The sequence below is a fragment of the Malus sylvestris genome, chromosome 1 (genome assembly GCF_916048215.2).
Source record: "Malus sylvestris chromosome 1, drMalSylv7.2, whole genome shotgun sequence".
Taxonomy (NCBI): Eukaryota; Viridiplantae; Streptophyta; class Magnoliopsida; order Rosales; family Rosaceae; genus Malus; species Malus sylvestris.
This window is the reverse complement of record NC_062260.1, coordinates 24,958,531-24,972,143: the sequence shown is the minus strand read 5'-3', so window position 1 is coordinate 24,972,143 and position 13,613 is coordinate 24,958,531. Positions and strand designations below refer to the sequence as shown.

Genomic DNA, 13,613 nt, shown 5'->3' with positions numbered 1-13,613 from the left:
TATTTTCTCAACTTTAACAATCCATCAGAGGTGTAGCTCATTGCAGTTCTTCTTAACCATTTATTTATTTTTTATTTTTATGAAAATACATGGATTTTGTATATTTTAATACAAGTTATCACATTTAACCCAAAATTAAAATAACATAAAAAATAAAAGGTTGTTCTTTTTCCCAGGGAGAGGAAGGCCGGCCTCAGATACATTTGAGTTTTTTCACTATCTCAACAATATGAGACAATCAAGAAATGTAGCAAAATATGTATAAATCATCACCTGCCTCATCTAATAATTAAAAAAAAAAAAACCCATAGACTGTGAGTTTTTTATTTTTTTGATAAAATACAAGCTGAATATCTGAAATATGCATAGCAGGGATAAATGAAATTACTCAAATTATTAAGTAAATAAATAAAAAAACAGAGGCGATGGTGTAAAAATATGGACAAGGAAAGCTTTCCGGAATGGAGAAGCAACTGGATTCCCCACCGTCTCTGTGAGAGGATTAGTGTGTGAAAGTGAAGATAAGGAGCATCTGGTGGCTCCTGCGGCGGATGTGATGGTATTTATAAGGGGAGGTTTTGCTAGGGTTTGTAAAACAAAAGGGAGCGTAGCCGCCGTTGGATAACATATGATGAATTTGATTATCAAATGAGGCCCGTGACATGTATTAGTGAGGTCGAACGGCGGAACCCGACCCGATATGTTGAATCCGAAGACATGAGCGAAGTACTCAAGACTTTGGTATTTGCTAGTTCTTTCTCGTTGTGTGATTAAATGCTTCGTGATACAAAATAAAAAATGTAATGTACATTCATTTAGTCGGTAAAATTATTATAACTTTTAAAAGGATTCCTTATTTTTAGTCGTTGAATCAAATTTCAAGAGTCTGAATTAATGGATTGAGTGACTTTGGTGGGAGAGATCCGGAAATGATCTCTTCTCCTCAAACCTAAGACTATAGAATTGAAACTCATGCCCATGACTCAAATCCAAGAGTCGAACCCTAGACCAGAAAAAAGTGTAATCGACTCGAAAGTTTGACCTAGAGCTAGATGATTCTTTGTAAAATGCGATGAGGCACATCAATTGTCTAGACATCTAGTAAAACATTGTTTATGTGCGCACCATGATAGCTAGCAGATTAACTCATCAAGTTCCCATTAAAATAAGATTCATACAAAAAGAACTAATTGTCAATAGTTGATTGTTAGAGCCATCTCTATATTAAATAACAAATTTCAAATTAAGTTCCGAATTAGTGGATGCTCTCAACAGATGTGGCGATTGTTTGAACACCATAAATTATTAACTAGAGACTCGAAACTTAAAACACAAAATGTGGTACCTTAACCAAAGTTTGATTTCAAATCCAATCACCAAACACCACCAAGTTATTGCCATAATCTCAAATTGGCAATAATTTGGTGAGAGAGGTCTTAAGTTCGGTTTTCACTAAAGGTAAATTTGAACCACATTACTGCTAGCTTATTATGAAATTAAGTTAACCCCTCTCTAAGTATGTAATATCGTTTGTTGAAAAACTGACATATCTTTTGGTTTTTTAAATCCTTTCGTTTCAAATGTTGATGAGACTTTTTTGGCGTTTCTAACCGATTTATATTAATTCCATGTTCTATCCAAGGTCTCAAAAGTCAGAAAAAGACTAGGATGAAGACAACATTTATGGAATTGCATTTGAGACCAAACAATATTCCATGGTCATGAAATATTGGACTAATTTAATTACAAATATCTAAAAAAAAAAATGAAAATTACAATTATCTCCTTTTTCTATTTATCCACATTTAATGGATATGAGAATAAAACCATGAATCCATGATGATTGATGATAGTCGTTTTCATTTTGTTACACGATACACACAACACCAGAGAAAAATAGAGACACTATTAGATAACGAAAATGATTGATTTCTCATGTTTTGTCACTTTCTATCTTGTTTAAAATAAGAGAAAGATTTGAGAGACTTTCTTAAAATAAGACTCTATACAACGTTATAAAATATTGTGCAAAAAATATAAAAGGACAGAGAATCTATAAAGAATCTCACTTTTAAGCGAATCTCCTAAGTATTTCTCTTAAAATAAATAGGAAATTGCCCGATTGGGAAATCTCTTGGAATTTAACGAAATTTATAGCATGTTATATTCACTCAGTAGAATAGAGAAAAAATGCAAAGAATTTGTATAAGTAGAACGTACAATTGTTTGCATGAGACAAGTCAAACTCTCAAATCAAGTATTTAAAAAACGTTAAACGGTGATTAGGCGGTGAGCTGGAATATAGTAGCTAGACTGCTATGCGGGTTTCTATGCAGACTAGACTGATTTAATTAAATTTATTATATATTGTATTAATAAATATTTATTTATATTTAAAAATACATAATTATTTGGGGATACATAAAATTGTAAAATAAAATGAATATTTTGAAAATATGGGAAACAAACATATAATGAGTGTTTATCCAAGTATTCAATAAGCATCCTACAATTTACTAAACAAAAAAAAAAATGAACGTTGTCGAATTTCTATTTAAGTGAGAATCGCGAGTCTAGACGACTTAGGTGGGGTCTAGCCGACCTAAACAAATGTCTAGACGAGTCTAGACGGACGCGTAAGTAAGTCTAAGCATAATTTTTTTAATTTTCAAACATCTAGAAAAGAATTCGAGTAGCAGCCAGCCATCTAGCACTTAAGTGGGACCCAAACGGCTCAAGATGAAGATTTTTAGAACAATGTCTCAAATAACGTTATTAGTGGGATCATCGGATTGATCATTAGATTATAATGTTTTAATATGCACTGAAGCGTACTACAACCATGAACTAACTCGAATCTAACGAAACTAGATCCACTAAAAATTAAGTTTTCTAAAATAAAATAAAGTAATAAATTAAAAAAAAACCTGAGAGAAACAAGAATCACCCACTTCCCTCCATTATTTGTTCTTTTGCCGATCGAACCATCTCTCTCCCCTACTACTACTCCTAGTGTTTGGTAATTGACGAGTGTTCTGCACATTAGCAGTGCTTCAAGATTTGCTTTTGTGATCGTCTCCATTTGTACGATCGCAATTTTTCAGATAAACAGAGAGCTCTGCTGTCTGGTGTTTTACAGAGACAGAGAGAGATGCTCTGTTCCGGCCGACTTTTGGCCGTTTCTTTCCCGCCGAATCGTTACTGCCCGTACAAATTGCATAGCTCTAGCTGCTCCGGATTCAGCTACGCAAGAAGCCCCAAATCAAGCACCTCCAAATGGAGATCCATGGCGATGGCGTCCGACCCCGATTCCTCTTCTTTCGGTCCGTCTGTCGACTCTGATCCTAATCCCGCCGGCGATACAAACCCCGCCGGGTACTCTCTCTCACTCTCACTCTGGGAAATTTACAGAAAGTGGAAATTCAAAGTTCCAAGCTTTGGTTTGTTACTTTGCACTTTGAAATTTATCTGATTGCAGACGGTTTACTGGTCTTCAAAAGTTTGTAACTTTCTGTGAAAAACCCATGTGATTTATTTTCTGTTGATCTTAATTAACCCCAACAATGATACGGATTGCTTTGTAGCCTGTAATTTTTATTTTTTTAGTTTTTTTTTTTTTGTCAAAAGCTTGTAATTATTCAATCTTATTTTACATGCTTAATTATGCAGATTTTGTATTATAGAGGGGCCTGAAATGGTGCAGGACTTTGCCAAAATGGAGTTGCAGGAGATCAAAGATAATATTCGAAGCCGACGAAACAAGATTTTCTTGCATATGGAAGAGGTGAGCCCACTTTCTTCGTATTAGCATGTTGTTGCATATGATTGCCATTTCAGACAGACTCGTTATAATTTTTCTTCCCAGAAATGTGATTTGTGAAATCGTGAGTATGTTGGTTGCTTTATAAGCTTCAATCTGTGTAGGTTCGCAGGCTGCGGATACAACAAAGGATTAAAAGCGCAGAGCTTGGAACGTTAGACCAAGAAAACGAACTTCCTAGTTTTCCGTCTTTCATTCCATTTTTGCCTCCCCTGGTAAGCTGCTTGCCCCTATGAAGACATGTATGTTCATGGTTAATAAGGGTTTCACTGTTTCATTAACCTTGGCTATTTCATTTCCTCGACATTTTAAGGTAGCCTTTAGTTGATTCATAAAAAAATTGTGAATGCATTGCTTGCAGAGTTCAGAAAACCTTAAGCAGTATTATGCAGTCTGTTATTCAATTATTGCGGGATTTATACTTTTCGGTGGCCTCATATCACCCTCTGTAAGTTCGTTATGCATTAACTTTGTAATTAGTTTTAACCGTTACTCATAAACATTACATTTGTCTCGGAGAGTATGTTAGCCAACGTTTTCTGGTTTTCTTTTACTGGTCTGACAGTATGTTTCTCAATTTTCAAGTCAGAAAATGAGGAAACTTATCAAATAAGTATAGTTTGGATTCGGTTATGTTTCTAACTCTTTGCCTACAATTATCTTTACGTCTTCCAGCTGGAGTTGAAGCTGGGGATAGGAGGCACATCATATAAAGATTTTATAGTAAATATGCATCTGCCGTTGCAGTTGAGGTATGGCTTGTATTTCGGGCTTTTAACCCTCTCGTTCTCTGGTAATTATTGTTTTGAAATTTTGTATAATCTATCTTGATATGAATCTTTTAATTTCTGTCTATAATGTAGGAACCAAAAGTAGTAAATTTTACTTTTGGGAACCGATATAGTCAAATTTTATGAGAATCCTCAAAGTTTTACACATTGGAAAATGTAGGATGTCATCTATCTTGACATGAAGCAGCTAAATGATGTTGATACTATGTTGTTACCAGTTTCACTTATTGATCTGCTATCCTTTCAAACTGCAGCCAAGTTGATCCCATCGTGGCGTCATTCTCAGGAGGAGCAGTCGGTGTGATCTCAGCATTGATGGTAGTTGAAATAAACAATGTGAAACAGCAGGAGCAAAAAAGATGCAAATATTGTATTGGAACTGGTACGATAATGTCCTATATTTCTCACTTTTAGTTATATGTTTTGCTATAGCTTTAAATATATACGATGGAGATGTTTGTATTGGTTTCACATGTCAACTACTGGGGTTGGACCAAATGAATCTACAAAATGCAGGGTTGCATCTTGAGCCAGAATATGTCCATTACGGTTAATTGCTTTGAATTCGCTACCTGTTAGTGTCTGGTCTACCTTCTTTATATTCTTGATCTGTGTATTCGATACTTATGCAGGATATCTTGCTTGTGCTCGCTGCTCAAGCACTGGAACCCTTGTTCTTACTGAACCAGTATCAACAGTTGATGGCAGAAGTCAACCCCTCTCACTGCCTAAAACCGAAAGATGTTCAAACTGCTCTGGAGCGGGAAAGGTTAGACATAAAAAAATGTCATTGAATGTTTATTGCATACTAAATTTCTCTTCTTGCCTGCCGCTTAGTTGTACTTGGCTCATCGGATACATTGGAATAGCTGACTCACATGTTTGGTGAATGATACTAGTGTTTGTTGGGCACACGAAAAACATTTTGGAAGAAAAAAATTGCACCGGAAATGAAGTTTAGGATAATTTGGTAGCAAATTTTTGAGAGGTGATTTCCAAACGTCAACTATTGCTTACATTGTGTCTGTAATTTGGCAGGTAATGTGCCCTACATGCCTTTGCACTGGAATGGCGATGGCAAGTGAACACGACCCTCGGATCGATCCCTTTGATTAGAAGTGCAACGCCGTCATTAGTCGTTCCCTTACCACTTAGAAACTTTTTATTTTTTCTCCTCTCTTTTGATGCAATGCAATACATACATCCTCTCCTGAGTTGTTATGTAACCAAGAACTTGTTTATACATCAATTGTTCAGGAAAATGGCTAGACATCTTAATAAATTTAAAGGTTTCTTCCTTTGTGCAACATCTTCCCCTTTTTCCTTTTGTTGCTCGAAGAGAATGAAAATGCCGACACAGCAAAAACTTGCGCTACGCATATGATGGAGATTTGGATGGATTGACAGCTCCAGGGGTTTCTAAAATTCACCAGAGCGGAGGCCGGGAGCCATTACGCAAAGTTCGAAATAGAGAGCGAATAGTACATACGTTCCACGACCGGCATTGTCTGTCCTCGCCTGGCCTGGTATGCGTTCACGGTCATGGATTGGATGTGGCGTTCAAGGGCCATAACGGTAACTACAAACTACCTCAGCACCCCGTCTGATCGACCAACACCCGCACCTGCTGTTTGAATCCATTGACCTTGAAGATCCAACGGTGGGGAAGGGGAACCAAGTCTTCACCAACGCCGACGGCAGCCTCCGCATAAAGTCCATCTCCACAGGTAAATTTTGACGGCTCACCAAGAATAACTGGATTTTTAGCTGACTCGGATGACTCCACCATCAACGACTCCAACACGTTGTTCTGGCCTGTAAGGCTTGGTGGTGGCACCATTGCTCTCCGCAACATGCAGGAGATTTACCGCCACCAACAAAATTACAAGCGGTCTCAATGCCAACGCCTCCACTATCGACAGAGCGGCATACCTGGAGGTGGAAGAGAGATTTTCTTTGAAGGAGGATCAGTAATGTCACTCTTCGCCTCAAGTACGCGAGGATCTACAACCAATACATTGTCGAAATGGCCATTGGGGAGGTCGTTAACAATACCAGCAAAGAACCTCTGCAGGTAGAGGTGAAGCTAAAATCGTATACAAAAACGAGGAGTAGTACTTGAAAGTGCTACGTTTCATTCATATTCAATACTCTGATATTTTCACACATATTTCAGTATATAGTTAACAACTTAACAATTACATTATTCTTCAGAAAATTTACATATTTTGTGTATTTTATTCCCAATCCTACATTCGATGCCGTTGAATTTACTGGTAAAAATACTATTCTGTAATGATCTTCCAACTGCAGATCTTCTTTCTCCTTCAAACACTTTCTTCAGGGAATTGCTTATGTCACCCAATGCCCAAGCTACCGATATATGAGGGCGTGGAACCTGCGATGAACGACACCCCATGAAGTGAATTAGTTTTCTGAGTAATATTCATGCACATTCATTTGCTCCAATTATTGCTCGAGATCGGTAAAGCACAAAAATGCTAACCTTGTAAAATTCAGGAAGATTGTGAAACTTATACACTTCATTGACAACTTGAATCTGCTTTGTTATCTGAAATCAATAGAAATTGAGAACTCTCAGACTTATAGCACTGTGACGGCAGTGATTTGACAATGAAACCTAACTCAAGCATGTATTAATACGAAAAACAAGTATGCTTCGAGTAACCATGTTATTGAAGGAAGTTGGGGTTCCACTAAATCAAATGGCAATATGAGGAGTCGTCCAACTCCTTATAAGCCCTTGCTAGGTTTCTTCTTTCACCGATGTAAGACTCTTTTACCTTCACATCCTTACATGCTCCCTAACGTGTGATGAATTTTAAAGCCAAACATATGGACAACACAAATTGGGTGAAGTAAAGCATGTGTGACCGTTGGGCTTCACATGTGGGCCAACCTTCTTTGATACCCTAAAGAAAGTTGGGGTTCCAAGTCTTCCACCGTAAAACCAACAGGCAATATGAGGAGTCACCCAACTTGTTACAAGCCTTTACTAGTTCTCTCCTTTCACTCCTCCAGCATATCAGAGGAGAATCAGATCCCCCAATATTTTGTTCCCCTTTGTTGCTCGTCCCAACAGACCTTACACTAAACTAAATTTGACTAGAAGCTATAGCTAACTATGGTTTAAGCTTTCTTATGTTTCATTGCACATAGTGAAGGCTTACTCTCCCATAATAATTTGGCGCATAATTTATGCCGGACCAACCAGAACCATGAATATATCAGACATTCTTGTCCATTTTCACTTTTCGTGTTACAAGTGTATCTAGCACTGAACAATCCGTAAGCTAATAAGCAGATATCGAAGTTTCAAAACCCACGAAATTAGACAGTTACTAAATCATACCTCAGCTAACCCAGCAGCAGTGACTTCTATCGACACAAATGTCCGGGTCCGATCATCGTTAACAAAAACTTCCCATTTGCTAAAATCAATCCAATATCTGTTTCACAACAATAAATTGTACTGAAACCAAAAATCGACAATTGGGTACAAAAAAAGTTGCAGGCTTGCAGCACTGTGTTAAATAACAGTACTAAAGTTCATGTAAATGTAACCATACCGCCTCTGATTCTGAAGCTTCTGCCGCAGCATTGTCACCAAGGAATCAATCTGGTGTACCCGAACCTGGACAGTTCTTCCCAGACTTATATGCAATTTTCTACCTAAAGCAACTTGTTCGAGCTTGTGCTTGTCATTCCGCAGAATGTCAAACGGGACGTTAACGTCAAGGGCATGGAGACCAGGCACCAGAGAAGCTAGCTTGTTAAAAAACAAGGCCATCTCTTTCCTCGGTGCTGGCGGTATATAAACTGAAAGTACGAACAAGCAAATCTAACTGCAAAGCGATCGCATTTTTGCTAATCCAGCTGAAAATTCGAGAATTTGATTACCTGGGATGTATACATATACTACGTAGTTCCCTTTGACGTGAGGGAAGTTCCTGACTCTGCTCGGCCGATCGCTTAGTGACAAGTCCAGAAATCCTTCGGAGGACCAAACACTTGGTTGGCAGAAAGCTATCTCAATAGAAAGTAAAAAAAGAGAGAAAGTTGATGGGAATTGGAGGTTACCTGAGGAATTGGGGCTTTCGCGAAGTGGTAGAGGTGGCAGAGGCCGAGCTGGGGCCGGGTTTTGAGAGTTGTTCAGATCTGAAGGTGGAACCGGCGACTTGGAGCCTGAGGCCGACGACGAGTTTCCGTACGAGGCGATCAGGGCCTCCATTTCTCTCTCGCGCAAAAAGTGAACCAGTTCGTCGTGCTTAACTTGGGCAAAGTTATTTTCTTGGTGTTCCTTTACTTATATAATAACATGTCCACTATTTTATATTTTAGAAGTACTAAAAAATCTATATTATAGTAGTGAAAATGTGTTAAGTTGTTGTATAATAACGGATGTTTGAACTTTTCGATAACTAATCTAACAAAATTTATCATTTAAAAAAAAAAAAAAACTGTCGGCAAGTAGACTGTAGAAGGCTGGAGATAATGGTTCACCCAACAACACTTTCAAATTGTGAACTTTTTTTTTTAATTACAACCACAAATTTACATTAAAAGGGATAGAAAAGGTGGGCTAAACAAGTCTAATTTGGTATTTACGTTGAAGAATAAATTGTCGATTTTTCTTCTGAACTTTTACTTATCTTTCGATTTTCTTCATAAACCTTTCAATTGGAAAATTAAGGACTCAAACTAATTTGTTTGGCCGATTTCCCCCTGATGTTAGTTTTTCATTCTTTTCATCCAAATTTCTGATGCGCACAACATCTGAGGGTAGTCTTTAAAATAATTGATAACCCTAGGAGAGTTACGTGGTGTGCACATGATAAGAGTTAACATTAATTTGGATGAAATCTATAAAAAAAAAACTAACGGTAGGAGGAAATTGGCAAAAAAAAAAAAAAAAGAAGTTTAAGTTCTTGATTTTCCAATTAAAAAGTTTAGCAGCAAAATCGAAAGCTAAGTGAAAGTTCAGGAGAAAATCGGCAGTTTAGTCTATCGTCAAATCTAATTGCAGAGTGAGTTGTGTACAACTCTCTTTCAAATTATTTTTATTTTCTATATCCATCGTAGCAATAGAGGCAAGTGTAATTGCATATGGTCATTTTCGAAACAGTAATCTTATAAATATTAGGCCGCCTATACATTAAGGGATGGAGAATTTGGGTTAAGCCACAAAATGAACATGCCACAATAATTTGGTATAAAACTCGCTATGGACAGAAATCGAACCTAAAAACTATTTCCTACAATTGGAGAAAATACCAATAACCGTAATAATAATTGACGATAGATGAGAACTCTACTGTTTTTCCTTTAGACAACTTTGAATTGGAGGCAATGTGAATGGTGATGCTTGATGTTCTAATTACTGTTTATGTTTTCTGTTGTACCTTTTATAGGTCGGTTTTGTAAAGCAACCGTTGCTTTTTGTTGTTTGAAGTTCTTATGATTCGACTTCTGAGCCAAATTCTAGAACACCTTGCCTGATCGCCGTCTCAACGTAGGACATTTGATACATCAATTCTAGAACTTCCATTAATAAAACATTGGGGAATTTATATATGTATTTGCTCCAATCATTTTTTGTAGATCATATTCAATTGTCAGTGCCGTAAGTCCACATGCATGTATATGCTTTCAGGAGCATTTCCTCGTGCACATGTTGGTTTCTAGGATGTTCAGGAGGCCAAATAAACATGTTTCTAGTGTTGATTTCTAGATTTCTTATCAGCAGAGTTTGGGCTGCACTGTGGCTCCTACGTCGCGCCTCCATGCTTCTCATCTGATCGAGCAGTACAAGTCATTGTGATTGAAAATAGCTAGCCATTGTGATAAATGTGGAAAGATGATCATTATGTAAAACTTTCTGCCATAAATATTAATTAACGACAGTCTCAATTACGATTGGCAAAGATGTCGACTTATAGAATAAACACCATCATGAATCAAATAGAACAAGAATAGTACAAATAATTCTGTTTACTGTTTTCTTATTGAATTCTTAACACATCATCATATAAGTTTTTACACCAGAAATTTCGTAATATATGGTAAATATATTAACTGTATTGATGATAGTAACGATTGTGACTTGGATATGAAGCTGGAGCTTCTATGATGAATGCGCCAACGATGATATGATCCCGGAAATAGACATAGTGTACAGCTATTGTAAAATGAACCTTCGAGTCCAATTTAGCACAGGTTCTCTAACCCTGATCATGATAAGCTGTCTAGCGCATGGGACAGCAAGTGAAACCAAAGTAGGCAAAACTGAAGTGACCACAATTATGATGAGCTTCGTGTTATCCGGTGCAATGCTGGTAACTGCAAAGTTGTACGTGCAGTAGACCGCAACGATACAGATTTGAAGCTCCAACTGCAGAGGGAAGTTGCTGGTGAGGACATTGATCATGTAAAGTGAAAGTGAAAATCCAATCGAGTTGAAAGCCACAAAGAAGACAAATGCAACTGCATTGTTAGAACCCATGATGGACTTCCCTGCTAAGTGTGCAGCTGGTTCATTGCTCCCACTGCCAGCTCCATTATTGTTTGATCCGGAGCTGTCCTGCCAAATGCCATTCGGAGGGCTGAGTCCAACTTGAAAGGTGGCGGTAGCCACTAGTACAGAGATAACTAGTAGCGCAGTGCGGGCATCACTAGGAGAGTCTCTGCCCTTTTTGAACTTGAAGTATTCCATCAAGTTTTTTGGCTGCTGCAGCTGAAGGGTATTGGTTTCCATGGGGCAATGAGAGGGAGTATGGTTTATGTCTTGTGCTCTCGAAGCTCCGGCACTACGAAGGATCTCTTCGATTTCCCTATCACCGGCTTCACTCGGGAAGACTAGTAGAAGATCAAGAGGTGTGAGACCACCCTGGTTTACAATGTTTACTTCCAATGCGCTTGGAGTAGTTCCATTGCCAACTAACCACTCCACAACCTACGAAGATTCTCAGCTTTTTATATATACATTTTTTTTTCAAACAGTATTTTAAACTACTAATATTTTTAAGTATAGAGATTCGAACTCGAGTGCAACGGAAATGATCCAAACAATGCTATGATCAATTATTCTAACAACATCTGCTTTTGTGCTATGACCAAACTTTATTGTATTTCCTTCCGTATCTTTCATCTTTTAACAATGGCTCATAATTTGTTGATAAGGTTGGATTTGGTCAAAATTTATGAAATAACTTAGTATATCTTTTTTTCTTTCAAATAACTTAGTATATCTTTAACAAATTGGTAGCATTAGTAAAATAATAAAGTCAACATTTCTAGGTTTGAATACATTTTGTTTCAAATTCGAAGGGGAGGCTAGGATTTATGAGTTAGATCTGTTGTTCAAGACAATGTGACCGCTCTTTTGTATTTAAGTTTGAATCTTTACTTCGTGAACTAAAGTAATTTAAAATGGAGAACTTTTATTTAAATCCATTTAACCTCTACACTCAATTTAAACTTCAGATGTGAATTGGCTTTTTAAGCTATTATATAATTACTATCAAGTACAAAATGAAATAACAAGAAAATTAAAATTTATCAATAAACTCATACCTAATAATTAAACCTTTATCATCACGCAATCTTTTACTAACGTCCTATTTTGGCTTAAACCTTAAGCACTCAACAAGCTTTTTTTGAAGAATGAATCGATTTATATATGTGTTTTATTGATTTGTTTTCGATTTAATAGTTTGAGAGACGACCAAGTCGGGCCGCCCAATCTTCGTTCCATATAAATTTCTAACGCCCCAAATAATGTACATAAAAGCATCAGAAAGTGGGCAAAAAGGGTATTATCAAGCTTTTCCAACATGATAATCACAAAAAGCATGGCCATCTTTCTGTAAACCTAAATGATAAATTTATTCTCACCAATTCTTATTAACTTTGGTTTCTATTAAATAATAAAGAATTGAAAGAAAAGACGATGAACCTACTGGGAGGAGAGAAAATATGTTTTGATTTTGGATTTTATTTTTAAATGAGCGTAAAGATAAATTCACATATTAAATTGAGAGGATAATTTAGGTAGTAAATTAGAGTTTTAAAGAAATATTAATAGTCTAAAAATAAAATAGACGTAGAGAGTATATTGGGCATGAAGAACTGAATTACCATGTTTGTCCTTCATATTCAAAACGTTCACCTTCCTCAGTTCCCTGACCAATTCAACCAACAGTTTAACTGCTTCAAACTGGCAGTTCTTAACAGCAAGATGCAAGGAAGTCTCCCCTTGTAGAGTCACATCTTCGACACTTTCCGGGCAGGTCAAAACCATTTCTCCGACAACATCAGCCCTTCCCTTAGCAGCAGCACAATGAAGAGGAGTCCATCCATCTCTTCCGTTCATCCGGCAGAGTCTCGGGTCAACTCTCAGCAGCTCCCTTACAATCTCCAAGTAACCGTTGGCTGACGCGATGTGCATGGGGCCAAACCCATCCTGGTTCATTTCTAACACAAAAGCTGGTTTCAACTTCACAATCTCCTTAACGAATTCGACATGTCCGGCAAACGAAGCGACATGTAGCGGGTTCTCGGTGGAAGTTAGGGCAAGGTCATGGAGTAGAAGTGGATTCTCTGCTAGCAACTGGTGCAAGAGCTGGTTATCTCCTGTTTGAGAAGCCTCAAACAGTCTGAAATCCATCCTGCCAGATTATGTTAAGCTTCTAATCGCAAAATTAGAGTGATTTATACATACGAATCTATGGATCAAACAGACACGTGGCATTGCAAATGTCAGAACCCTAATTGTAATATATTTTGTTTCACGATGACCATTGAAATATATATATATATATATATATATATATATATATATATATATAGGGTAATGCTAGGAGACCAAATTTTTAACAAATGATGTCTCACCAATACAAGCGCGTTAATGAATACTTAATTAATAATCCAATCATCTACAACTACATAATTTGGTGAAAAAGATTTGGTCTGGCTAGCATTAT

The 13,613-nt window shown here is 37.1% G+C and overlaps 2 protein-coding genes and 1 pseudogene across 2 annotated transcripts; 1 reads left to right on the top strand and 2 right to left on the bottom strand.

Annotated features, from left to right (window-relative positions):
• The first annotated feature begins 2,811 nt into the window (after nucleotides 1-2,811).
• LOC126630074 (protein ORANGE, chloroplastic-like) lies at nucleotides 2,812-5,918 on the top strand. Its single transcript, XM_050300240.1, has 8 exons — nucleotides 2,812-3,375; nucleotides 3,670-3,784; nucleotides 3,925-4,035; nucleotides 4,182-4,268; nucleotides 4,496-4,572; nucleotides 4,866-4,993; nucleotides 5,244-5,380; nucleotides 5,650-5,918. The coding sequence occupies exons 1-8, from the start codon at nucleotides 3,152-3,154 to the stop codon at nucleotides 5,725-5,727; spliced, it is 957 nt and encodes a 318-aa protein (XP_050156197.1). The 5' UTR covers nucleotides 2,812-3,151; the 3' UTR covers nucleotides 5,728-5,918.
• An 805-nt stretch (nucleotides 5,919-6,723) lies between these two features.
• LOC126630080 (uncharacterized) lies at nucleotides 6,724-8,929 on the bottom strand. Its single transcript, XM_050300242.1, has 6 exons — nucleotides 8,713-8,929; nucleotides 8,533-8,625; nucleotides 8,202-8,451; nucleotides 7,985-8,081; nucleotides 7,118-7,183; nucleotides 6,724-7,009 (listed from the first exon to the last, which is right to left on the bottom strand). The coding sequence occupies exons 1-6, from the start codon at nucleotides 8,861-8,863 to the stop codon at nucleotides 6,815-6,817; spliced, it is 852 nt and encodes a 283-aa protein (XP_050156199.1). The 5' UTR covers nucleotides 8,864-8,929; the 3' UTR covers nucleotides 6,724-6,814.
• A 1,716-nt stretch (nucleotides 8,930-10,645) lies between these two features.
• LOC126630066 (ankyrin repeat-containing protein BDA1-like) lies at nucleotides 10,646-13,297 on the bottom strand (annotated as a pseudogene).
• Nucleotides 13,298-13,613: the final 316 nt, after the last annotated feature.

Bases quoted from the DNA above. Each gene is read 5' to 3' on its own strand.
- LOC126630074 (XM_050300240.1), top strand. From the start codon at position 3,152: ATGCTCTGTTCCGGCCGACTTTTGGCCGTTTCTTTCCCGCCGAATCGT. The intron at 4,269-4,495 runs GTAAGTTCGTTA...TACGTCTTCCAG, and splicing joins GTGGCCTCATATCACCCTCT to CTGGAGTTGAAGCTGGGGAT. The intron at 5,381-5,649 runs GTTAGACATAAA...GTAATTTGGCAG, and splicing joins ACTGCTCTGGAGCGGGAAAG to GTAATGTGCCCTACATGCCT.
- LOC126630080 (XM_050300242.1), bottom strand. From the start codon at position 8,863: ATGGAGGCCCTGATCGCCTCGTACGGAAACTCGTCGTCGGCCTCAGGC. The intron at 8,452-8,532 runs GTAATCAAATTC...TCGTACTTTCAG, and splicing joins AGTATATGTATACATCCCAG to TTTATATACCGCCAGCACCG. The intron at 8,082-8,201 runs GTATGGTTACAT...GTTGTGAAACAG, and splicing joins AAGCTTCAGAATCAGAGGCG to ATATTGGATTGATTTTAGCA.